Genomic DNA, 27,706 nt, shown 5'->3' on the forward strand with positions numbered 1-27,706 from the left:
GATGGTTCAGTGGACAGGGTTTCAAGTTCTAGGGAAATTGAAAGGTCTGAAGGTAGATAAATCACCTGGACCTGATGGTGTACACGCCAGAGTTCTGAAAGAGGTGGCTGAAGAGATCGTTGAGGCATTAGTAATGATCTATCAAGGATCTCTAGATTCTGGAATGGTTCCAGAAAATCGCAAATGTCACTCCAAGAAGGGAGAGAGGCAGATGAAAGGAAACTATAGCCCAGTTGGTCTGACCTCAGTGGTTGGGAGTTGATTATTAAGGATGGGGTCTCAGGGTACTTGGAGCCACATTATAATATAGCCCGTAGTCGGCACCGTTTTCTGAAAGGAAAATCTTGCCTCACAAATCTGTTGGAACTAACAAGCAGGATAGACAAAAGATAATTAGTTGATGTTGTGTACCTGGAGTTTCAAAAGGCCTTTGCCAAGGTGCCACACATGAGGCTGCTTAGTAAGCCACAAGCCCATAGTGTTATAGGAAAGATTCTAGCATGGATAAAGCGGTGGCTGATTGGCAGGTGGCAAAGAGTGGGAATAAAGAGAGTCTTCTGTGGCTGGCTGCCAGTGATTCTGCAGTGGTCTGTGTTGGAACTGATACTTTTTACATTATATGTCAATGATTTGGATGATGGAATTGATGGTTTATGTTGCAAAGTTTGCAATCAATATGAAAATAGCTGGAGGGGCAGGTAGATTTGAGGAAATAGAGAGGCTACAAAAGAACTCAGACAGATTAGGAGAATGAGCCAAGAAATGGCAGATGTAATACAGTGTCAGAGAGTGTATAATCATGTACTTTGGTAGAAGAAATGAAAGGGTTGAGTATTTTCTAAATGGAGAGAGAATACAGACATCTGAGACACAAAGGATATTTCTGTAGGATTCCATAAAGTTTAACTTACAGATTGAGTCTGTGATGATGAGGGCAAATGCAATGTTAGCATTCATTTCAAGACCAGACTATAAAGGCAAGCATGTATCGTTGACACTTTATGAACACTTGTGAGGCCTCACTTGGAGTATTGTGAGCAGGTTTTTTGGGCTTCTTATCTTAGGAAGGATGTGCTGAAACTGGAGAGGGTTCAAAGGAGGTTCATGAAAATGATTCCAGGATTGAATGGCTTGTCATATGAAGAGCATTTGATGGCTCTGGGCCTGTATTCACTAGAATTCAGAAGAATGAGGGGTGACCTCATCGAAGCCCATTGAATAATGAAGTGGATTTGGAGAGGGTGTTCCCTATGTTGGGAGAGAAAAGACCAGAGGACACAGCCTCAGAATAGAGGGTTGTCCTTTTAGATCAGAGATGAGGAGGAATTTCTTTAACCAGAGGGTGGTGAATCTGTGGAAATTTTTGCCACAGGCAGCTGTGGAGGTCAAGTCTTTATGTATATTTAAGGCAGAGGTTGATAGATTTCTGATTGGTTAGAGCATGAAGGGATATGGGGGAATGCAGGAGATTGGGGCTGAGAGGAAAATTGGATCAGCCATGATGAAATGGCAGAGCAGACTCGATGGGCCAAATTGCCTAATTCTGCGTTGAAATCTTATGGTCTTAAAAGGATAGATATGATTCTTGTGGGAGAGTTTTAAATTGGAGGAGGGCATTAGACAAGAACTAAGAAGCATTAATTGGAAACACCATTTCTCTGGTACGTCCACAGCAGACATGTAGAGGGTGCTTAAAGATCAATTGCACAGAGTACAGAAAAGTATTTTTCTGTTAGAGAGACATGGATGGAAAGATAGGAGTATCTTGGATGTCCAGAGAGGTGGAGAATTTAGTCAGGATGAAATGAAGCACATAAGGAGTATAAAAAAAACAGAGAAGGACTAAGGAAAGGAATAAAGAAAGCCAGGAGGGGACATGGAAAGTTATTAGCAAGTAGGATTAAGCTGAATCCCAAGGCATTTTATACATACATCAAGAGTGAAAGGATAATTAGGGAGAGGATTAGCCACTCAAAGATAAAGGGGGGGGAGTATTTGCTTGGATGCGGAAAATGTGAGTGAGATACTTAATAAGTACTTTGCTTCAGCATTTACCAAGGAAAAGGTTATGGAGAACAAGGTCCTCAGTTGTGAGTGTATAAATACATCAGGGCATTTAGAGGTCAAGGGGAAGGAAATGTTGGGCCTGCGAATGAGTATTAAGGTGGATAAGTCTCTAGGACCTGATGGGATTTACTCCAGGTTATCGAAGGAGGCAAGAGACAAGATTTCTGGGCCCTTGACCTGTATCTCTGTGTCCTCTCTAGACACAGGTGAGGTCCCAGAGGGCTTGTGAGTGGCTAATGTTGTACCTCTATTTAAGTAGGGAACAAGGGAAAGCCCTGGGAACTATAGACCAGTAAGTTTCATATGTTGAAGGGAAATTACTGGAGATTATTCTTAAGGGCAAGAGATATCAACATTTGGAAACCTATGGCCTAGCTACAGAAAGCCATTATGGCTTTGTGGCAGTTTGTGTTAAGTTTTCAGACAAGTTGATGAGAGAGAGTGATGAGGGTAGGGTAGTGGATGTTTCTACATGGATTTTAGTAAGGCGTTTGACAAAGTCCCCTATGGAGGCTAATCCACAAGATTAAGATGCATGGGATCTGTGGCAAATTAGATGTTCAGGTTCAGATCTAGCTTGTGCATAGAAGACTGAGGGTAGTGGTTGAAGGGACTTACTTGAGCTGAAGGTCTGTAATTAGGGGAGTTCCACAAGGATCTGTGCTGGGACCTCTGCTGTTTGCAATGTTTTTAAATGACCTGCATGTAAATGTAAATGGATAGGATAGTAAATTTGTAGCTGATACCAAGATTGGTGGAGTTGTGGATAGTGTAGAAGCCTGGCAAAGAATTTAGCTCAGTATAGATCAGTTGCAGATATGGGCTGAGAATTGGCGGACGGAGTTTAACCTGGATAAATGTAAGGTGTTGCACCTTGGTAAGGCAAATGCTTGGATGCAGTACACTGTTAAAGGCGAGGTCCTTAACAATGTTGCTGAGCAAAGAGATCTTGGGATCCAATTTTATAGCTCCCTCAGAGTAGCTGTATGGGTCAATAAGGTGGTCACGAAGGCTTATGGAATATTTGCTTTTATTATTTGAGGCATTGAGTTCGAAACTCAGGAGGTTATGTTACAGTTTTATAAAACTCTAGTTAGGCCACAGCTGGAGTATTGCATGCAGTTTTGTTCACCACACTATAGAAACAATGCTGAGGTTTTCGTGAGGGTGCAGAAGAGATTTATCAGGATGCTGCCTGGTTTAGAGGGCATGTGCTATCACAAGAGGTTTGATAAACCTGGGCTGTTTTCTTTGGGGTGTCAGAGACTGAAGGAAGATCTGATAGAGGTTCACAAGATTATGAGAGGCACAGACAGAGCGAACAAAGAGTATCTGTTTCTCAGGGTTGAAATGTCTAATACCAGAGGGCATGCATTGAATATCAGATAGGGTAAGTTCAAGGGGGATGTGAGAGGTAAATCTTAACTCAGAGGTTCATGGATGCCTGGAATACACTGCCGTGTGGAAACAAATAAATGACAGACTTTTAAGAGACATTTGGATAGGAACATGGATATAAGGAAGATAGGGGGAAATGAACATAGTGTAGGTAGAAGGAATCAGTGTTTGTGTGTTTTTGATTTCCTTTTTAGCTGGTCCTGCACAAGATTGTGGGTGAATGGCTTGCATCTATGTGGTACCATATTCTGTATTCTATATATATATATGTATATATATATACACCTTATATTTTCTGTATTGTCCCCAGTAACTCCAGCCATTGCTGTTCTGCCAACATCCCTGATAGTGTCCCCTTCCAATACACTTCAGTTAACTCCTCACTCATGCCTCGGTAATTCCTTTTGCTCCACTGTGGTACTGATAAATCTGACTTTATCTTCTTCCTCTCAAACTGCAGGATGATTTCTATCATGTATGATTACAGCTTCCAAAGGGTTCCTTTACCTTAGGCTCCCTAATCAAACCTGGTTCATTACACCCACCCAATCCAGAAGTGCCATTCCTCTAGCGGGCCAACCCACTAGCTGTTCTAAAAAGCCATCTCATAGGCATTCTACAAATACCCTCTTGAGATCCAGAAACAACCTTGTTTACCCAAACTACCTTATGGAGTTAAGAAACTGAAAGGGTAGAAAAACCATTATGGGAATCGTATATAAGCCTCCAAATAGTAGCCAATATGTGGGATTGAAATTGCAAAGGGAACTGGAAAAGGCATATAATAAGCATAATGTCACAATTGTAATGGGGTACTTTAATATGCAAGGAAATTGGGAAAATCAGGTTGGTGTTGGATCGCAAGAGAAGGAATTTTTTGAATGCCTACGAGATGGCTTATTAGAACAGCTTGTGCTTGAGCCTACTCAGGGAAAGGCTATCTTAGATTGGGTGTTGTGTTAATAGCCTAGATCTTATTAGGGAGCTTAACGTAAAGGAACCTTTAGGAAACAGTGACCAAAGGAAATGGGGGAGATCTTAAATAGGTTTTTTGCGTCTGTGTTTACTAAGGAAACTGGCATGAAGTCTATGGAATTAAGGGAAACAAGTAGTGAGATCATGGAAACTGTACAGATCGAAAAGGAGGAGGTCCTTGCTGTCTTGAGGAAAATTAAAGTGGATAAATCCCCAGGACCTGACAGGGTGTTCTCTCGGACCTTGAAGGAGACTAGTGTTGAAATTGCAGGGGCCCTGGCTGAAATATTTAAAATGTCGCTGTCTACAGGTGAGGTGCCAGAGGATTGGAGAGTGGCTCATGTTGTTCCGTTGTTTAAAAAAGGATCAAAAAGTAGTCGGGGAAATTATAAGCCAGTAAGTTTAACGTCGGTAGTAGGTAAGTTATCGGAGGGAGTACTAAGAGACAGAATCGACAAGCATTTGGATAAACTGGGACTTATTAGGGAGAGTCAACCTGGCTTTGTGCATGGTAGGTCATGTTTGACCAATCTATTGGAGTTTTTCGAGGAGGTTACCAGGAAAGTGAATGAAGGGAAGGCAGTGTATATTGTCTACATGGACTTCAGTAAGGCCTTTGACAAGGTCCCGCATAGGAGGTTAGTTAGGAAAATTCAGTCACTAGGTATACATGGAGAGGTGGTAAATTGGGTTAGACATTGGCTCAATGGAAGAAGCCAGAGAGTGGTGGTAGAGAATTGCTTCTCTGAGTGGAGGCCTGTGACTAGTGGTGTGCCACAGGGATCAGTGCTGGGTCCATTGTTATTTGTCATCTATATCAATGATCTGGATGATAATGTGGTAAATTGGATCAGCAAGTTTGCTGATGATACAAAGATTGGAGGTGTAGTAGACAGTGAGGAAGCTTTTCAGAGCCTGCAGAGGGACTTGGACCAGCTGGAAAAATGGGCTAAAAAATGGCAGATGGAGTTTAATACTGACAAGTGTGAGATATTGCACGTTGGAAGGACAAACCAACGTAGAACATACAGGGTTAATGGTAAGGCACTGAGGAGTGCAGTGGAACAGAGGGATCTGGGAATACAGATACAAAATTCCCTAAAAGTGGCATCACAGGTAGATAGGGTCGTAAAGAGAGCTTTTGGTACATTGGCCTTTATTAATCAAAGTATTGAGTATAAGAGCTGGAATGTTATGATGAGGTTGTATAAGGCATTGGTGAGGCTGAATTTGGAGTATTGTGTTCAGTTTTGGTCACCAAATTACAGGAAGGATATAAATAAGGTTGAAAGAGTGCAGAGAAGGTTTACAAGGATGTTGCTGGGACTTGAGAAACTCAGTTACAGAGAAAGGTTGAATAGGTTGGGACTTTATTCCCTGGAGCGTAGAAGAATGAGGGGAGATTTGATAGAGGTATATAAAATTATGATGGGTATAGATAGAGTGAATGCAAGCAGGCTTTTTCCACTGAGGCAAGGGGAGAAAAAAACCAGAGGACATGGGTTTAGGGTGGGGGGGAAAGTTTAAAGGGAACATTAGGGGGGGCTTCTTCACACAGAGAGTGGAGGGAGTATGGAATGAGCTGCCAGACGAGGTGGTAAATGCGGGTTCTTTTTTAACATTTAAGAATAAATTGGACAGATACATGGATGGGAGGTGTATGAAGGGATATGGTCCGTGTGCAGGTCAGTGGGACTAGGCAGAAAATGGTTCGGCACAGCCAAGAAGGGCCAAAAGGCCTGTTTCTGTGTTGTAGTTTCTATGGTTTCTATGGTAATATGATTGAATTCGTACTGCAATTTGAAAGGGAAAAGCATAACTCTCATGTATCTGTATCACAGTGGAATAAAAGAGATTTATAGAGGCATGAGAAAGAAGGTTGCTCAGATGGATTGAAGGAGGTGACTCGAGGGGATGAAGGCAGAGCAGAATGGCTGAAGTTTCTGGGAATAGTTCATAAGGCGTAGGAGAAGTAGTTCTCAAATGGCATAGGTAGGCAAGCACGGCTGACAAGAGAAGTTAAGGAATGCGTAAAAGACAAAAGAAAGGACATTTAAGGTAGTAAAAGTGAGTGGGAAGTTCGATGATTGGGAAGATTTTTAAATCCAACAAAAGGCAATTTAAGAGCTATAAGAAGGGAAAAGATGAAATACGTTGGCAGACTAGCCAATAACATAAACCAGGATACTAAAAGTTTTTTCAGTTATATGAAAAGTAAAAGGGAGGTGACAACTGATATTGGACCACTGGAAAATTATGCTGGTGAGGTAGTAATGGGGGACAAAGAAATGGCAGATGAATGTAATGGGTACTTTGCATCAGTCTTCACTGTAGAAGACACTAGCAGTGTGCTAGAGGTCCGTGAGTGTCAGGGAGCAGGAATGAGTGTCATTGCTATTACAAAGGAAAAAATGCAGGGCAAACTCAAAGGTCTCAAGGTGGATAAGTCACCTGGACCAGGTGGACTAGATCCCAGATTCCTGAGAGAAGTTGCTGAAGAGATAATAGATGCATTGGTCACAATCTATCAAGAATCACTTGGTTCTGGCATGGTCCCAGAGAACTGGAAGATTGCAAATGTCACTCCGCTCTTTAAGAAGGGAGGAAGGCAAAAGAATGGAAATGATAGGATAGGCCTGTTAGACTAACCTCAGCAGTTGGGAAAGTGTTGGAGTCTATTATTAAGGATGAGGTTTTGAGGTACTTGGAGACTAATGATAAAATGTTAATGCCAGGAGCATTGTAAGAAAGGTGGATGAGCTTAGAGCATGGATTGATACCTGGAAACTTGATGTTATAGCTATTAGTGAAACATGGTTTCAGGAGGGGTGTGATTGGCAATTAAATATTCCTGGATTTTGTTGCTTCAGGTATGATAGAATCAGAGGGGCAAGAGGGGGAGGTGTTGCATTGCTTGTCAGAGAAAATATAACAGTGGTGCTTTGGCAGCATAGATTAGAGGACCCATCTAGGGAGGCTATTTGGGTGGAATTGAGGAATGGGGAAGGTGTAGTGATACTTATAGGGGTGTATTATAGACCACCTAATGGGGAACGAGAATTGGATGAGCAAATTTGTAAGGAGATAGCAGATATTTGTAGTAATTCTGATTGTGGGAGATTTTAATTTTCCACACATTGACTGGGAAGTCCATTCTGTTAAAGGGCTGGATGGTTTGGAGTTGGTAAAATGTGTGCAAGATACAAATGCAGTTTTTTGCAGCAATACAGAGAGGTACCAACTGGAGACGGGGCAGTGTTGGATCTCCTGTTAGGGAATGAGACAGGGGAGGTGACGGAGGTATGTGTTGAGGAGAATTTTGGGTCCAGTGCTCACAATACCATTAGTTTCAATATAATTATGGAGAAGGATAGGACTGGACCCAGGGTTGAGATTTTTGATTGGAGAAAGGCTAACTTTGATGAGATGCGAAAGGATTTAGAAGGAGTGGATTGGGACAATTTGTTTTATGGGAAGGATGTAATAGAGAAATGGAGGTCATTTAAAGGTGAAATTTTGAGGGTACAGGATCTTTATGTTCCTGTTAGGTTGAAAGGAAAGGTTAAAAGTTTGAGAGAGCCATGGTTTTCAAGGGATATTTGAAACTTGGTTCGGAAAAAGAGAGGGATCTACAATAAATATAGGCAGCTCGGAGTAAATGAGGTGCTCGAGGAATATAAAGAATGTAAAAAGAATCTTAAGAAAGAAATTAGAAAAGCTAAAAGAAGATATGAGGTTGCTTTGGCAAGTAAGGTGAAAATAAATCCAAAGGGTTTCTACAGTTATATTAATAGCAAAAGGATAGTGAGGGATAAAATTGGTCCCTTAGAGAATCAGAGTGGACGGCTATGTGCGGAGCCAAAAGAGATGGGGGAGATTCTGAACAATTTCTTTTCTTCGGTATTCACTAAGGAGAAGGGTATTGAATTGTGTAAGGTAAGGGAAACAGATAGGGTAGTTATGGAAAGTATGATGATTAAAGAAGAGGAAGTACTGGCGCTTTTAAGGAATATAAAAGTGGATAAGTCTCCGGGTCCTGACAGGATATTCCCTAGGACCTTGAGGGAAGTTAGTGTGGAAATAGCAGGGGCTCTGACAGAAATATTTCAAATGTCATTAGAAACGGGGATGGTGCCAGAGGATTGGCGTATTACTCATGTTGTTCCATTGTTTAAAAAGGGTTCTAAGGGTAAACCTAGCAATTACTGGCCTGTGAGTTTGACGTCAGTGGTGGGTAAATTGATGGAAAGTATTCTTAGAGATGGTATATATAATTATCTGGATAGACAGGGTCTGATTAGGAACAGTCAACATGGATTTGTGCGTAGAAGGTCATGTTTGATATATCTTATTGAATTTTTTGATGAGGTTGCTAGGAAAGTTGACGAGGGTAAAGCGGTGGATGTTGTCTATATGGACCTCAGTAAGGCCTTTGACAAGGTTCCACACGGAAGGTTAGTTAGGAAGGTTCAATCATTAGGTATTAATATCGAAGTAGTAAAATGGATTCAACAGTGGCTGGATGGGAAATACCAGAGAGTAGTGGTGGTTAACTGTCTGTCAGATTGGAGGATGGTGTCTAGTGGTGTGCCTCAGGGATCTGTACTGGATCCAATGTTGTTTGTCATATATATTAATGATCTGGATGATGGGGTGATAAATTGGATTAGTTAGTATGCAGATGATACTAAGATAGGTGGAGTTGTGGATAATGAAGTAGGTTTTCAAAGCTTGCAGAGAGATTTAGACCACTTAGAGTGGGCTGAAAGATGGCTGATGGAGTTTAATGCTGTTAAGTGTGAGGTGCTACATTTTGGTTGGACTAACCAAAATAGGACATACATGGTAAATGGTAGGGCATTGAAGAATGCAGTAGAACAGAGGGATCTAGGAATAATGGTGCATAGTTCCCTGAAGATGGAATCTCATGTGGATAGGGTGGTGAAGAAAGCTTTTAGTATGCTAACCTTTATAAATCAGAGCATTGAGTATAGGAGTTGGGATGTAATGTTGAAATTGTATAAGGCATTGGTTAGGCCAAATTTGGAGTATTGTGTACAGTTCTGGTCACCAAATTATAGGAAAGATGTCAATAACATTGAGAGAGTACAGAGGAGATTTACTAGAATGTTGCCTGGGTTTCATCTCCTAAGTTACAGAGAAAGGTTGAGCAAGTTAGGTCTTTATTCTTTGGAGCGTAGAAGTTTGAGGGGGGACTTGATAGAGGTATTTAAAATTATGAGGGGGATAGATAGAGTTGATGTGGATAGGCTTTTTCCATTGAGAGTGGGGGAGATTCAAACAAGAGGACATGAGTTGAGAGTTAAAGGGCAAAAGTTTAGGGGTAACATGAGGGGGAACTTCTTTACTCAGAGAGTGGTAGCTGTGTGGAACGAGCTTCCAGCAGAAGTGGTTGAGGCAGGGTTGATGTTGTCATTTAAAGTTAATTCAGATAGATATATGGACAGGCAAGGAATGGAGGGTTATGGACCGAGTGCAGGTCGGTGGGACTAGGTGAGAGTAAGAGTTCGGCACGGACTAGAAGGGCCGAGATGGCCTGTTTCCATGCTGTAATTGTTATATAGTTATAAAATAAGTCAAAATCAGCATTGTTTCTGTGAAGGGAAATCTTACCTGACAAATATGTTGGAGTTTTTTAAGGAAGTAACAAGTAAGGTGGACAAAGGAAAGGTAGTGGATGTCATTTATTTGGATTTTCATAAGGTGCCACACATGAGGCTACTTAATAAGATAAAATCCTATGGCATTACAAAAAAAATACTGGCATGGCTAGAGGAATGGATTGCAGGCAGGAGGCAGTGAGTTGGAATAAAGGGGGCCTCTTTTGATTGGCTGCCAGTGACTAGAGGTGTTCCTCTGGGGTCAGAATTGGGAACCCTACTTTTCACATTGTTTATCAATGATTTGGATGATGGAATTGATGGCTTTGTGGCAAACTTTGCGGATGATACAAAGATAAGTGGAGGTGCAGGTGGAGTGGTAGGTAGTGCTGAGGAAGCAATGAGATTGCAACAGGACTTAGACAAATTGGAAATAATGAATAAAAAAGTGGTAGATGGAATACGGTGTTGGGAAATGTGGTGGCATCCGTTAGTCTCGCGAGACCATGGATCTGCGCCTGGAAAGTTCCAGGGCACAAGCCTGGGCAAGGTTATATGGAAGACCAGCAGTTGCCCATGAAGCAGGTCTCCCTTCTCCATGACACTGATGTTGTGCAAGGGAAGGGCAAGGGCTGGGGCAGCTTGGCACCAGTGTCATCGCAGGAGTTGCCAGAATGAGGTTGAAGGCAACGTTGGACTGCCTTAGGGACTTCAGCTCCGGATTTGTCCTCAGGGTTTAATCCCGAAGCCTTTCCCATGAGTGGGTATGGCTGCAAGGCAGCAGAGGTTTGAAATCCGAGTTTTCCCTCTCTTAGATGGACTGCCTTCCCAGGCTGACTAGCTCCATCTACCCGAAAGGGAAATGCATTTTGGTAAAAGGAACAATGGTGCAGACTATTATCTAATAGTCAAACATCAGAGGCACAGCAGGACTTGGGTGTCGTCGTGCAAGACTCCCAGAAATTAATTTACAGGTTAAGTCTGTGGTTAAGAAGCCATTCATTTCAAGGGGAATAGAATATAAAAGTAAGGAGATAATGCTGAGCCTTTATAATACACTAGTTAGGCTGCACTTGGAGTATTGTCAACAATTTTGAGCCCCATATTTCAGAAAGGATGTGTTGCCATTGGAGAGAGTCCAGAGGAGGTTCACAAGGATGAATCTGGAAATGAAGGGGTTAATATACGGGGAAGGTTTGGCAGCTTTGGTCCTGTACTCACTAGAATTTAGAAGAATGCTTGGAGATCTCATTGAAATCTACCGAATGTTGAAAGGACTAGATAGGGCGGATGTGTAGAGGGTGTTATGTACCCCGTAACTGGGTTGCCAAACCAGCAGAAATGGTTCACTCAGTTGGAGTCTGGATTACTGGAACTAAGAAAGTTTTATTAAAGAAACAAACAACACAGTAATCGAAAGGATAATAAATGCAACAGTTCAGCAATGATAAACACACATGTGCACAGAATTAAGATAACAGCATCAATCAAGTTCTATCGTTGTCTAGGGATAAATGACTAATTTCAAAGTGACACAAAGTTCAGTCCAATTTGGTAGTTCAGTTCGCAGTAATTGTTGCCATGGCGATGGACAACGTGGGGGGAGGGAGAGAGAGAGAACGGGAACGACTGATCATTCAGACACGGCTTCCACTCACAGACCGGCGATATGGCTCACAAACAGCTTTCGGGCAGGTCCTTGGTGATGTCACCTGAGGTCACCGACTGTGACCCCTCCTCCAGATGCGGTCGATCCTCTGCAGTGAACTCGGCACCCAAGCAAGGGCGGACACACACGGGGTTCCCGCTGATCGTACCTTTCCACCCTGTGCGTTTTCCGGTACTTCCCACCGACTCGTGAGAGGCGCACCGCTTCCGGGATCTCGTTACCTCGGGTGTCGTGTGTCCTGCCTTAGCGAACCTGTCCCTTTTTATCCCTCTGCTGGGGTATCGTCTGTCCATCACTTCAAACAGTTCAGGGTTCAAAGGGGGAGCCGATCTTGGCAATACCCAGACTGATGGCTCCTTCATTAACATCTCCACATGCTGCTTCATTGTTCCTTATCTCTCCTTCCCCCTGAGGACAGGTGGCAGACCAACTGCTGATCACACAGGACAGCTAACATCTTATCTATGTGTATTCTCGTCACAAGGGCATTTCCTATGGTGTGGGTATCCAGAACTAGAAGGCACAGCCTGAAAATGGGAGGCGACCTTTTTAGAACAGGGGTAAGGAGGAATTTTTTTCAGTCAGAGAGTTGTGACTCTATGGAAAGCTTTACCACAGACTGCGGTGGAGGCCAAATGCATGGGTATATTTAAGGTGAAAGCTGATCGGTTCCTGATCAGTCAGGCATCAAAGGATATGCGGAGACGGCAGGTGTATGGGGTTGAATGGGATCCAGGATCAGCCATGATGGAATGGTGGAGCAGACTTGGGGCTGAATGGCCTAGTTCTTCTCCTATGTATTATGGTCATGACCTGTCTACCTGCACATTGAAATCCCCTATGATTAACGTAACATTTTCTTATTATATGCCTATTCTACTTCCCACTGAAGTTTATATCCCATATCCTGGCTACTGTTCTGGGGCTGAATATAACTCCCATCAGGGTCTTTTGACCTTGGAGTTTCCTAACTCTACAGACAAAGATTCTATATCTTCCAATCCTATGTCACCTCTTTCTAAGAATTTGATTTCAGATTTTACCAACTCCCTCGGCCTACCTGCCTGTACTTTGATACAACTATTATCTTCTTTCTGCAACGACTCTGTGATGCCCACAATGTCGTTCCTGCCAATCTCTAATTGTGCTCAAGATCATCTATCTCATTCTATATACAGCACTGAAATATAACACCTTCAGTCCTGTATTCATCACTCTTTTCGATTTTTGCCCCCATGTTACACTTCAACTCTTCCCACTGACTACAGTTTTGCTCTATCATCTGCCTTCCTCGCAGGCTCACTACACACGCACTGTCAACTTGCACAGATCTGCCCTAACCTCAGCCCTATCACTCTGGTTCCCATCCTCCTGCCAACTTAATTTAAACCATCCCCAACAGCTCTAGAGAACCTGCCCGCAAGGATCTTGGTCCCCCTCCGGTTCAGGTGTAACCTGTCCTTTTTGTACAGGTCATACCTTCCTTTGAAGAGATCCCAATGATCCAGAAATCTGAAACCCTGCCCCCTGCACCATTGCATCAGCCACTCATTCATCTTTATTATCATCTTATTCCGGCCCTGCCTAGCATGTGGTTCCAGGAGTAATCCAGACACTGGTGCCACAATTGCATAATGGTTAGCGAGATGCTATTATAAATCAGTGTCAAATTTCAGAGTTAACTCCTGCATCCTCTGTAAGGAGTCTCTCTACATCCTCCTTATGGAATGCGAGGCTTTTCTCCAGTTCACTCTGCTTCCTCCCACAGTACTGGGTAGTTAATTGCTTGTTGTAAATTGTCCCCTGATTAGGTTAGGGTTTAATCAGGGTTGGCAGGATTTATTAGGTGGTGCAGCTCAAAGGGTCAGAAGAGCACATTCCACACTGTATCTCTGAATAAACAAATCACTAACTTAATAAGTACTACCTGGGATGTCCTACTCTTTTGCCTCTTTCCTAATTCCCTATATCCACTCAGCAGGATCTCTTCCCCCTTTCTACCTATGACATTGTTGCCAATGTGCACCATGACCTCTGGCTGTTCACCTTCCCTCCAGAATCTTTTGCAGCCACTCTGAGACATCCAAGCACCTGGGAGGCCACACACCATCCTGGCTTCTCTTCCGCGATCACAGAATCTGCTATCCATCCCCCTAACTATTGAGTTTCTATCACTAACGCTCTTCCTCATTTTTCCGTTCTATGCTGAGCCTCAGAGCCGGCCACAGTACCTCAGGCCTGGCTGCTGTTGCTGTACCCTGATAGGTCAACCTGCCCAGCAGTATCCAAAGGTATATACATGCTGCTGAGAGGAATGGCTACAGGGGAACCCTGCACTGACTGCTTTCTCCCCTTACTTCTCCTGGCGGTCACCCACCTACCATCAGAAACCTGCGCTCCAGGAACAACCACCTCAGTAAATGTTTCATCTATGGAGTTGTCAAGCTCCTGGCTGGTCCTGTGTGTCCAGCTCCAGTTCCAATTACTTGACCTTATCAGTCAGGAGCTTGTGTGCACTTCCTGCAGGTATAGTCATCAGGGAGACTGTTATGTAGCCTGAAATCCCACACCTAACAGGAGGAGCATTCCATTACCTGAACTACCTTCCTGCCCGCACTTGTACCACTAACTTTGCATGCTGAAGCTTTAGCCTCTGCCTGTTCTCACCCAAGCCTGTAGAGATAAAACCTGACCACTCTAACACTGTCCACTCATACAATGGCCGCTCTGCTTAAACCTCTTTTCTTTTTATTGTCCCTTGCTAAGTTGCTAATAATTCAAGCAACCTTCTGCTCTGCAGATAAGTCCTGACAGACCCACTTGCTTTTGAAAACCAGTGTGTAAAATCCACAAGAAACTGGCTCGAACTCACTCCACGATCTCCCACTCCACAGATAAGTCCTGACAGGCCCCGCTTGCTTTTAAAACTGGTGTGTAAGGTCCAGAAGGAACTGTTTCCATCTCACTGAAGAACTGAAGAAGATTGTCTAAAGATACAGCAGGACATAGGTCAGATGGAAAGTTTGCTGGCCTGGTGGCAGATAGAATGTAGTCCAAACAAATATGAAGTAAAGTACTTTAGAGGATCAAATTCTGCTTGATGTATAAAATAAAAGGCAGAGACCTTAAGAGTGTTGCTATACGGAGAGGTGTTGGGGTGCAAGTACATACCTTCCTGAAATTGCAACACAGGTGGATGGGATAATCAAACAAAGGTCATTTTGAATGCTTGCCTTCGTAAACTGAAGCATTTGAGTACAAAGGTGATAAGAAGAGATAGGATTGTCTGAGTTTACTCTCTCTGGAAGGTAGGAAGATGGGCAGTGACATTATAATGGTTTACAAAATCATGAGCAGCAGAAACAGTAAAGACGGTCAGAAAAATTTTTCCAGCTCAGTGAGTTCTTGAACTAGAGGACATAGATTTAAGATGAGAGGGGAAATATTTAAAGGAGCTCTGAGGGGTGGGGAGCACACACAAAATGCTGGAGGAACTCAGCAGGCCAGGCAGCATCTATGGAAAAGAATACTGTCGACGTTTTGGAGGTGGGGTATGCTTTTCCATAAAAATGTGTTGAAAATTTGGAATAAGCTACAAGAGGAGGTAGTGAAAATTTACAGTAACAACATTTAAAAGCCTTGAGACACGTGCTTAGATAGGAAATGAGTAGATGGATACTGGCCTAATGCAGGCAAATGGGATTATTGTAGACACCTTACTCAGCAGTGTTGAGTGGCATGTTAGGACCCACTTCTGTACTGTAAATCTCGGTGAAAGTATTGAAAGGCAAAATGGAAATAACAGGTATGATCGGTCGGAGAGTTTGAATTGTGTGTATTTTAATGCTAGGAGTATGAGAGGTAATCTGATAAGAGGTGTATAAGATGATGAGGGGCATCGATCCTGTGGATAGCCAGAGCATTTTTCCCTGGGCTGAAATTCCTAACACAAGGGTGCATAGTTTTAAGGTGCTGAGAAGTAGGTACAAGGGGGATATCCGAGGTAAGTTTTTCACACAGAGAGTGGTGGGTGTGTGGAATGCACTGCCAGTGACAGTGATGGAGGTGGATACAATAGGGTCTTTTAAGAGACTCTTGGATAGGTACATGGAGCTTAGTAAAATAGAGGGCTATGTGGCAGGGAAACATTGGGCAGTTTCTAGAGTAGGTTACATGGTTGGCACAACATTGTGGGCCAACAGGTCTGTAATGTGCCGTACTTTTCTATGTTCTATGAGTACTATGGGAAAGGATGATGAACTTAGAGCATAGATCAGTACATGAAGCTACGATGTTGTAGGCATAACTGAAACTTGGTTTTGAGAGGGGCAGCAATGGGTGATTAATGTCCTAGGTTTTCAAAATTTTAGAAAAGATAGAGGAAGTGGTACCGTTAAAGAGGGGGGTGGAATTGCATTACTAATCAGGGATAATATCACAGCTGCACTCATGGGAGACATAATGGAGGGGTCAGACACCGAGTCCATTTTGGGTGCAATCACATTGATGGGATTGTATTACAGACCTCCTAATAGCCACCAGGACATTGGGGAATCAGAATAAGAAAAATCATAAGAATAATAGTGTTGTTGTCATGGGGGATTTCAACTTCCCTAATATAAACTAGGCCCTTCGTAGTATACCAGGGCTGAATTTGTTCAGTATATCCAGGAAGGTTTCTTAAGTCGACATGTGGATGATCCAACGAGAGGAGAGGCCGTACTGGACCTAGTGTTGGGTAACGAGCCTGGCCAGATGACTGACTTTTCAGTGGGTGAACTGTTAGGGAACAGTGACCACAACTTCTTAACTTTCAGGATACTATAGATAAGGATAGGTATAATCCTTGTGGGAGAGTTTTAAATTGGAGGAGGGCACTGGGCAAGAACTAAGAAGCGTTAATTGGGAGCACATTTTCTCTGGCAAATCCACAGCAGACATGTGGAATGTGCTTAAAGATCAATTGCACAGAGTAGAGGAAAGATATGTTCCCATTAGAAGGAAGGGCAGAGATGGAAAGATAAGAGAACCTTGGATGTCTAGAGGAGTGATGAATTTAGTCACGAAGAAGAAGAAGAAGTATGTAAAGCTTCAGAAGTTAAGATCAAATGAAGCATATGAGTATAAAGAAGCCAGAAGAGAACTAAAGAAGGCAATTAACAAAGCCAGGAGGAACCATGAAAAGCCCTTGTTAAGTAGGACTAAGGTGAATCCCAGGCATTTAGACATACATCAAGAGTAAAATGATAACTGGGGAGAGGGTAGGATGACTCGAGGATAGAGAGGGGAACATTTGCTTGGATGAAGAGGATATGAGTGAGGTACTTAATGAGTTCTTGGCTTCAGTATTTACCAAGTAAAATGTTATGGAGGACTAGGAGATCAATGCTGAGTGTATAAATACATTAGGGTGTTTCGAGGTCAAGGAGGAGGAAATGTTGGGCCTTCTAATAAGTATTAAAATGTTTAAATCCTAGGGCCTGATGGGATTTGGCCCAGGTTATTGAAGGTGGCAGGAAACAAGATTGCTGGCCCTAATCCAGTACCTTTGTGCCCTCTCCAGCCAAAGGTGAGGTCCCAGGGAACTGGCCAGTGGCTAAAGTTGTACTTTTCTTTAAGAAGACAACAAGGGGAAATTCTAGGAACTGTAGACTGGTAAGTCTCATGTCAGTTGTAGGGAAATTGCTAGTAAGAATTCTTAACCATAGGACATATGAACATTTGGAAACCCATGAACTAATTAGGGAGAGCCAGCATGGCTTTGTGTGGGGCAGGTCATGTCTTACCAACTTGACTGGGTTTTCTGACAAAGTGACGAGAGAGATTAATGAAGGTAGGGCAGTGGATGTTTCTTCGTGGATTTGAGTAAGGTGTTTGACAATGCCCCTCATGAGAGGCTAATCCAGAGAATTAATTGACTATTTGGATTCAGAACTGCCTTGCACTTAGAAGACAGAGGGTAGTGGTTGAATAGACTTACTTGAGCTGGAGGTCTGTAATTAGTGGAGTTCCACAGGGATTCGCGCTGTGACCTCCGCTGTTTGTGATGTATATAAATGACCTGGATGAAAATGTAGATGGATGGATGAGTAAACTTGCAGATGATACCAAGATTAGTGGAGTTGTGGGTAGTGTAGAAGAATGGCAAAGAATGCCGTACAATATAGATCAGTTGCAGGTATGTGCTGAGAAATGGTAAATGGGGTTTAACCCAGATAAACGTGAGGTGTTGCACCTTCGTAGGGCAAATGCAAGGGGACAACACAAAGTTAAAGGTGAGGTCCTTAACCGTGTCGCTGAGCAGAGAGATCTTGAGATCCAAGTTCATAGCTCCTTTAAAGTGGTTACACAGGTCGATGAGGTGGTTAAGAAGGTAAATAGAAAAAGCTTGCTTTTATTAGTTGAAGCATTGAGTTCAAAAGTCAGGAGGATATGTTGCAAGTTTATAAAACTCTGGTTAGGTCACATCTGGAGTGTTGTGTACAGTTCTGGCCACCACACTATAGGAAGGATGTTGAGGCTTTGAAAAGGGAGCAGAAGAGGTCCACCAGATGCTGTCTGGTTTAGAGGGCATATGCTACCACGAGAGGCTGGATAAACTTGGGTTGTTTTTTCTGGAGTGTCGGAGGCTGAGAGGAGATGTGACAGAGATTTACATGATTATGAGAGGCATAGATAGAGTGGGCAGAAAGTATCTATTTCCCACATTTAAAATGTCTAATACCAGAGGGCGTGCATTGAGATTCAAGGGGGATGCAAGGGTTAAGTTTTTTTACTCAGAGAGCCGTGGATGCCTGGAATTCGCTGCCTATCATGGTGGCAGAGGCAAATACATGAGAGGCTTTTAAGTGATGTTTAGATAGGCACATGGATGTAGAGAAGAGGGGGAGATATGGACATGATGTAGGTAGGAGAGATTAATGTTTGGGTGTTTTTGACTTGTTTTTTAGCTGGTTCAGCACAATATTGTGGGCTGAATGGCCTTTTCCTGTACTGTACTGCTCTATGTGCTATGATTCTAGGCCAATGTACATATAAACACCATACTGTCACACAAATTTGGAGAGTCAGTCATTGATGTGATGAAATACTGTATAGCTTCCTTTGTCTGGACAATTTTATAATGTAGTCTCAATTCCCTTTTCAGCAGTAGTCACATGTAACACTCCCTTACACGCCCGTAAATGTATAAACCTGTTGTTTTACCTAGTGATCTAATCACTGGAATTCCTTCCTTTGAGTATAAGCATCAGGATCTGTACAGTGCTATCCCAATGATCAAACCCATGAATAATCTTGTCCCAGCCTTGTCTTTGTCACCCCTGCAGTCTCTGTCCTTGTGAAATGGAGTGGTTGCGAGCCTTCACCATCACCATCTTGCCCTGTTTGTACCCCAGTTTAAATTGATATCCTCCATAATCTGTACTGAGAAAGAAGCACAAGTGAGATTGTAACGTCGGAAGAGAGGAAAACACAGGAGTATGCAAGCCTGGCCATCAGCTTCCGGCTATGTTCACCTTGTCAAACAATAGAAGTGTGTCAGTGTGGTATGCATTGTATTAGAATGACATTGTTTTAAAGAACTGGCAGTGTGTACATCTGAGGCCTTCAGCGGTGCTATTTGTGAAGGGGAAGGGATTACAGGAATCGTAGATGTGACTGTTGCTGAACGGTACTTGGCAATGCCGAGCAGTATGGGTTTGGTAAAATGAAGACTTTTATATGCACTGTACTCAGGTGGCTCAGCCATTCAGATGATGCTATTGAATTTCTTGCAACATTGCACCGTGCTCCGTGGCTATGAAGAGATGCAGGGCCAACTTTAAGCAGTACAACTTACCTTTAACTGGAGCTAACCACTGATCACGGTCCTGATGATAAATCCACCCAGTCAGTGGTGCAGTTAGCAGTGCCTGGAGGCTGTAGTCTTGGATACACACCATTTAAGCTGAAGTACTGATGGCTATGCATTCAACTGTTGGAGATTAATTGCACAGCATAATCACTGTGCCCAATTTCAGTCGTAACAGTAGTTGGTCAATTTTGACTGTTTTGGCTTCAGTGCTTGCATAAAAGGTCTATGCATTCCCCTTCTCAAAGTGGTATTAAAGGTTAGCAAGGAAGGATATGATAATGATCTGAATGACCTGAGTTTACAGGTCACTCCCCACCTCCGACCATACTGGTACAGTAAAATACTAGAAAGCACAACTTAGTTAAATTTAATTTTAACTTGGATAAATCTAACATAATAAGACCATAAGCAGAATTAGGCCATTTGGCCCATCGAGTCTGCTCTGCCATTTCATCATGGCTGATCCAATTTTTCTCTCGGCCCCAATCTCCACCCTTCTCCCCATATTCCTTCATGCCCTGACCAATCAAGAATCTATCAACCTCTGCCTTAAATATACATAAAGACTTGGCCTCCACAGCTGCCTGTGGCAAAGAATTCCACAAGTTCACCACTCTCTGGCTAAAGAAATTACCCCTCACTTCCATTTGTAAAAAGACGCCTCTCTATTCTGCTGCTGTGTCCTCTGGTCTTAGACTCTCCCACCATAGGAAACATCCTCTCTACATTCACTCTATCAAGGCCCTTCACCTTTAAGGTTTCAATGAGGTCACCCTCAGTCTTCAGAATTCTCCTTTAAGCCCTCTCCAGTTTCAGCATAAGCTTTCTAAGATAAGGGGCCCAAGCCTACTAACAGTACTCCAAGTGAGGCCTCACCAATGCTTTAAAAAGTTTCAACTTTTCATCCTTGCTTTTATATTCTAGTCCTCTTAAAATGAATGCCAACATCACATTTACTCTCACGATCACAACTCAATCTGCAAGTTAATCTTTAGGGAATCTTGCACAAAGACTCTCAAGTCCCTTTGTGTCTCAGATGTTTGTATTTTCTCTCCATTTAGAAAATAGTCAACGCTTTAATTTCTTCTACCAAAGTGCCTGACCACACACTTTCCAAAACTATATTCCACCTACCATTTCTTTACCCATTCTCCTAATCTGTCTGACTTCTTCTGTAGTCTCTCCACCTCCTCAAAACTACCTGCCCCTCCACCAATCTTCTTATCATCTGCAAACTTTGCAACAAAGCCATCAATTCCATCATCTAAATTATTGATATAAAACATAAAAAGAATCTTTCCAAACACGGACCCCTGTAGAACATCACTAGTCACTGGCAGCCAGCCAAAAAAGGCTCCCTTTATTCCCACTCTTTGGCTCCTGCCAGTCAGCCACTGCTTTATCCATGCTAGAATCTTTCCTGTAATATCTTGGGTTTGTAGGTGGTTAAGCAGTCTCATATGAGGCATCTTATCAAAGGCCTTCTGAAAAAAACAAGAATACAACATCAAACAATTCTCCTTTGTCTATCCTGCTTGTTATTTCTTCAAAGAATTCCAACAGAGTTGTCAGGCAAGACTTTTCCTTGAGGAAACCATGCTAACTATGGCTTATTTCATCATGTGCCTCCAAGTACCCTGAGACATCGTCCTTAATAATTGACTCCAACATCTTCCCAACCACCGAGGTCAGACTAACTGGCCTATAGTTTCCTTTCTTCTGCTTCTCTCCCTTCTTGAAGAGTGAATTGACATTTGCCATTTTCCAGTTTTCCAGAACCATTTCAAAATCTAGTGAATCATGAAAGTTCATTACTAATGTTTCCATGATCTCTTTAGTCGCCACTTTCTGAACACTGTGGTGTACACCACCTGGTCCAGGTGATTTATCTACCTTCAGATTTTTCAGTTCCCCAAGACCCTAGTCTCTCTAGTTATGGTAAGTTCACCCACTTCATGCCCCCTGATACCTGGAACTTCCACCATACTGCTAGTGTCTTCCACAGTGAAGACTGATGCAAAATACTTATTCAGTTCATCTGCCACTTCATTGTCCCCCGTTATTACCTCTCCAGTATTGTTTTCCAGCAGTCCAATATCCACTCTCACCTCTCTTTTACACTTCTGAAGAAACTTTTGGTATCCTCTTCAGTATTATTGGCTAGCTTACTTTCATCTTCCATCTTTACCTTAATGGCTTTTTAGTTGCCTTCTGTTAGTTTTTAAAAAGCTTCCTAATCCTCTAACTTCTCACTAATTTTTGCTCTATTATATGCCCTCTCTTTGGCTTTTATGTTAGCTTTGACTTCTCTTGTTAGCCACAGTTGTGTCATCTTTTCATTAGAATACTTCTTCCCCGTTGGAATGTGCATATCCTGTGCCTTCCGAATTGCTTCCACAAATTCCAACCTTTGCTGATCTGCTGTCATCCCTGCCAGTGTTCTTTTCCAATTAAATCTGGCCAACTTCTCTCTCATGTCTCTGTAATTCCCTTTACTCAAAGGTTTCAAAGGTACATATAATGTCAGAGAAATGTACAGTATATAATATACATCCTGAAATGCTTTTTCTTCTCAACCTTCCATGAAAACAGAGGAATGCCCAAAGAATGAATGACAGTTAAGTGTTAGAACCCCAAACTAACCCCCAGCTCCCCTCCCTCCCGCAAGAAGTGGCTGCAAGCAACGAACCCCCCTCTCCCCACCAGCAAAAAAAAAATCAGCACCTGCCACTGAGCACTCATACGTGCAACAAAAGCAATAGAAAAGACACAGACTTGCAGTACTCCAAAGACTACATTGTTCACCTGGAATTCGACATACCACATGTTCTCTCTCTCCCTAATAAGGGAGAAAGAGATGTCTCCATTTCACATCGAGAGGGGAGACATAACAAACAACTAGCTGGTTTATGATGCTAAAAGTCCGTTGCTTCACTTTTTCCGAGCTCGGTGCCCAAAGATCTCAGGTCTCTGGGCACACAGCCAAAGATCTTCTGACTCCAACGACCCACCAGTCCGGGACACTGACCTTTGAACTGACACTGACCACTGACCTGTCTCCAGAGCCCCGAGATCCTAGGACTCCAAAAGCAAGCCAAACTCTTAGGCTGCACCCTTGGCTTGTTGAATAACAGCTAGTCCTGTCACCTGGGAGCAGGTCCCATTCCCACAAAGAACCGAAGTCAGCGTGTAACTCCAGGTCAGGGTCTTCAAAAGAACCTTGAAAGGGAAAAATAGAGGTATTAAAGATGGAAATAGCACTGTTTCCGAAGATGCAAGCAAATGAGTCGCCGTTTAGCGCCATCTTGACTAATACTGATACAGCTTGTCCTTCTTAAATTTCAGGGTGAATTCAATCTTATTATGATCGCTTGCCCCTCAGGGTCCTTTTACCTTAAGATCTCCAAACAATTCTGGTTAATTGCACAACACCCAATCCAGGATAGCTGATCCTCTAGTGGGCTCAACCATGAGCTGCTCTAAAAAGCCATCTCATTGGCCCTCCAGAAATTCCCTCCCTGTAATCCGGCATCAACCTGATTTTCCCAATCTACCTACTATTGAAGTCCCCTTCACCATTGTAGCATTGCCCTTTTGAAATGCATTTTCTATCCCCCATTGTAATTTGTAGGCCACGTCCTTACTACTGTTTGAGGGTCCACATACGATTCCCATCAGGGTCTTCTTACCTTTGCAGTTCCTTAGTTCTGTCCACAATGATTCAACCCCTTCTGGCCCTATGTCACCTCTTTCTAATGATTTGATTTTATTCTTTACCAACAGAGCAACGCCACCCCCTCTGCCTTCCTGCCTATCCTTTTGATACAATGTGTATCCTTGGACATTAAGCTCCCAGCTGTAACCTTTCAGCCATGATTCAGTGATGCCTACAACATCCTACCTGCCAATCTGTAGCTGTGCTACATCCATCTTCCATATTCCGTTTTACAGAGTGCATTCAACACCTTCAGACCTGTATTCACCCCTTTCGTGAATATTACAATATGGAATAACATTTTCAGCATTTTAGGAAGAAGCTGATTAAGGGATCCAGTGAAGCAATTACAAAATTCAAGAAGGCATTTGGATTTATTTCTTGGGTTATAGAATTCAAAAGAGGTGAAATTCATTTAAACTTCCATAGGACATTGTTTAAGCCACAAATAAAATACAGAGCTTGATCTGCCTACAATAAAGGTGATTTGGGAACATTGGAGAAAGAACAAAGGAAGATTTAAAAGGGTGGTACTAAAACTGAGTTATTAATTAAAAAGGGAAAGTTAAGCTGCTTAGCAGCTTTATTTAAAGGAGGGTGTGTGATGGTGGCTTTTAAAATAAAGAACTAACTGAGCAGGATAGAAGTGTTTACACTTCTGGAGGTTCAGAAACTTGTGGACACGAAAATGCAAGCTACAAATCTAAACCGAGCAATGCTTTGTTTAAAGGGAGTGGTTAGAATGTGGAATTAATTTTTGTAGGATGTGGTTTCAACATGTAGATACACTGAAAAAGAAATGAGATTAAATAAAATAATAGGAAAGATGCACAGGTAAGATTGATGCAATGAGAGAGTATTGCTTAGTGAACGGACAACAAAAAAATTCCTGGGCTCTTCTTGTGCTGCACGTTTTATGCAATGTACAAACAATGACAATTTTCAATCAGTGTAGAATACAAGGGAAAGTGGAAACAAAATAAACTGTTGGAGAAACTCAGTGGGTCAGTCAGTCTCCAAGGAGACAAAGGGATATTTTGGGTCAAAAAGTTGCTGGAAATCCAAAGCAACAGATATAAAGTGCTGGAGAAACTCAGCAGGTCAGGCAGCATCCATGGAAATGAATAAATGCTTGATATTTCAGGCTGACACTCTTCTTCAGGACTGGAAAGGAAAGGGGAGGATAGAATAACAATATGGGGGGGGGAGGTTGTGGATAGGTGGGAAGCATAGAGAGATGGTGATAGGTGAAGCCAGGTGAGTAAGAAAGATAAAGGGCTGGAGAAGAAGGGAAGTGAGAGAGGAGAGGAGAGGAGAGGGAACTGTAGGGGATTAGAAAAGAGGAGGGGACCCAGAGGGAGGTGATAGGCAGGTGAGAAGAGCAAAGAGGTCAGAGTATAGTCAGGTGAGAAGAGCTGAGAGGTCAGAGTGGGGAAATAGAAGAAGAAGGGAGAAGGAGGGAATTTTTTTACTGGAAGGAGAAATCAATATTCATGCCATCAGTTTGGAGGGGTACTCGGACAGAATGTAAGGTGTTGCTCTTCCACCCCGAGTGTGGCCTCATCTGACCCAAGAGGAGACCGTGGACTGAAATGTCAGAATGGGAACTGGAATTAAAATGTTTGGCCACTGGGAGGTTTTGGTGGCTGGTGTAGCGCTGCTCAATGAAACGGTCCCCCAGTTTTCAATGGGCCTCATCAATGTATAGGAGGCCACATTGGGAGCACCAGACACAATAGACGACCTCTCCTCAATACAGAGGAAGTTCAAGACCCTACATCAGGACCCAGAGTGTAAAGGGAAGATAGACAGCCTACTAAAGGGGAAAGAGAGAGGTGAAATGAGGTCTGGTATGTGAGGTGGGCAATAATGCACAGATGGAGCCAGACAAAGGTTGGGGGAGTTTTGATACCGAGACTGGTGGGTGGTGGGTGGAAAGAGATGAAGGGGGAAAAATTGAGTGGACAGAGTCAGTGGGAGGAGGATAAGAGGGAGGTCGAAGCTTGAAGGTGTTAAGTGGAACCAGGTAAGGGAAGAATCAAACCAGATGGGGGAGAAAGGTAAGGCAAGAGAAAAAAACCCAAGTGGTTATGTGTGTGAGTGGTTGGCAGATTGAATGAGGTGGGGAGAAATAAAAATTCAAGGGAATGGGGTAAGGGAGAAAGGAGGAAATGGAGAAAATGAACAAAGGGATTGAACCTATATGTACCAGGAGTGGTAGGAAAAGGGGGGTGCAGGCAGTGTGGGCTGCTCGATAACTGGTGAAAGGAAAAATATTTGATTGTGTCTGAAAACAGGAATTCAGGGATAGTGTGTGTGCTACATGCATAAGTAGTGTTCAAGAGCTTAGTTCCCAGCAATATGGGGGGAAAAAAAAGCAAAAAACTAAAAGCTTGAATTTCCAGAGCAGCACAGACTAATAAGCAAAAGCCTGCTGGTTGATGTGACAAATGTTTCCCAAATTGATTGCAACTCTTGGCACCCTGCTATGTCAGGATACAGTTTGCTACCTTTGCAAATTCCCAGGAGACTTTTACGTCCCTCACAATAGTGGTTTGAAGGACCAGGTCAGCCTCTAATGTGCTGATGAAGGGTCTCAGCCCGAAACGTCGACTGTTCACTCTTTTCCATAGATGCTGCCTGGCCTGCTGAGTTCCTCCTGCATTTTGTGTGTGTTGCTTTGGATTTCCAGCATCTACAAATTTTCTCATCTCAGTCACGTCTAATGTCCAGTTTCCTTGAAGGACTGGTGAAAGTCGTCATGATCCCGATGAGTTGATGGTGGAGCTATGTACATCATGGTAGTGACATCATTCACAACATGTTGAAGACCCCTCCTTGAATAGGGTTTCCTTATGCCCCCATTACTAGGGCACATGGAGCATTAGAATGAAGAAGTTTAGTACCATTATATTCAAGAGATGGAGGGGATAGAATACATAGCTGGAGCTGACAACAACTGATGGGAATGGATTGGTGCTTTACTCAAAGTAGCCTTTATATGTTCTCCTTTTTTGTAAGATGACAGGTCTTCAGTTGACCCTCAGAACAATCCGTTACTGAGTTCCCAGAGGAAACATTAATCTAGCAAGGAGACAAAATAAGTATTCTGTTCTTGCTTAACCATAGCCAATAAAAATCAGTAATATTTATAATGCCATTTAGAACCTGGATTTTATGTGAGTAATTGAATGATTGTTCTGTTAGTTTAACAAATACCACATTTTGTCAATTTCTTGTAATTTTACATTGGAGTGTGGCTGTCTTTATTTGCTCTACTGTTCAATGAAGGCAGGATGTTTTGGCCTGAGGCCATTTGAATGTGCTAATCCTCAAGTGGTGCTCTTTCTTTTTAAAACAAAAAACCGTAGTGACAGCAACCTTTGAAGACCTTATTGTGACCTGAGATTTTACTGCAGAAGAAAACATCACTTACATCCAGATAATTGTTGCTTTCACAGGTTCTGGTTACAGCTGAACACTGCATGGACTGAAGAATCAAGTGCAGTCATTGCACTGGATAATGTGACACTCAGTCTTGACTGTTATCTAACAAGTGAGTATAATTATCACCTCTTTTTCTGTTTAATAATACTGGATCTATAACAAATCATGCATCCTTGAATGATAACTATAGAGGCAACTACAGCCTGCCATTTGATGGTACAAGGAGAAATGAAAAAGACTAAGAAGTGAAATAATAGGGAACAGTGGGTTGGACCATTATCTGTGGGCCTATTTTTGATAACTGTGATGGGCTTGTGTTTGTGCAGAAGCTTCCTTCATCCATAGGTATATAAAATTATAGATAGATATCTACTTTATTGATTCCAAAGGAAATTAGTGTCACAGTAGCATTACAAGTGCACAGATATACAAATATTAGAAGAGAAGTAAGAAAGAATAAAAGATAAGTTACCTCAAACAGTCTAACATGGTGGGGGGGGGGGGGTGGTTATCACTTCTCTAGCTATAGGTTGTCTCATTGTAAAGCCTAATGGCTGAGGGTAAGAATGACCTCATATAGCACTCTTTGGAGCAGCTCAGTTCTCTTAGTCCATTACTAAAAGTGCTTCTCTGTCAGCCTAGGTGGCTTGCAGAAGGTGAGAAATATTGTCCAGAATTGCCAGAATTTCTGTAAGGACCTTTGTTCTACCACAGCCTCCAGTGTGTCCAGCTTGACTCCTATAACAGAACCAGCCATTCTACCCAGGTTATCGAGACTGTTGGCATCACCCACGTTGATGCCATTGCCCCAGCACACCACCATATAGAAGATTATACTGGTGACAACAGGCTGGTAGAACATGTAAAGGAGAGGGCTACATACTCCAAAGGACCTCAGTCTCCTCAGAATGTAGGGGCAACTCTTGTCCTTCTTGTACACAGCCTCTGTGTTGGTGTTT

At 42.7% G+C, this 27,706-nt stretch overlaps 1 protein-coding gene across 1 annotated transcript in view; it reads left to right on the forward strand.

The window, feature by feature from the left end:
* Positions 1 to 27,706, forward strand: part of LOC140202164 (ALK tyrosine kinase receptor-like) — a 328,364-nt gene that overhangs the window by 14,684 nt on the left and 285,974 nt on the right. Inside the window, exon 2 of the mRNA XM_072267037.1 lies at positions 26,762 to 26,856. Within this exon, the coding sequence (XP_072123138.1) occupies positions 26,762 to 26,856 (95 nt within the window). The remainder of the gene's footprint in view (positions 1 to 26,761; positions 26,857 to 27,706) is intronic.

Source organism: Mobula birostris, chromosome 8 (genome assembly GCF_030028105.1).
Source record: "Mobula birostris isolate sMobBir1 chromosome 8, sMobBir1.hap1, whole genome shotgun sequence".
NCBI lineage: Eukaryota > Metazoa > Chordata > Chondrichthyes > Myliobatiformes > Myliobatidae > Mobula > Mobula birostris.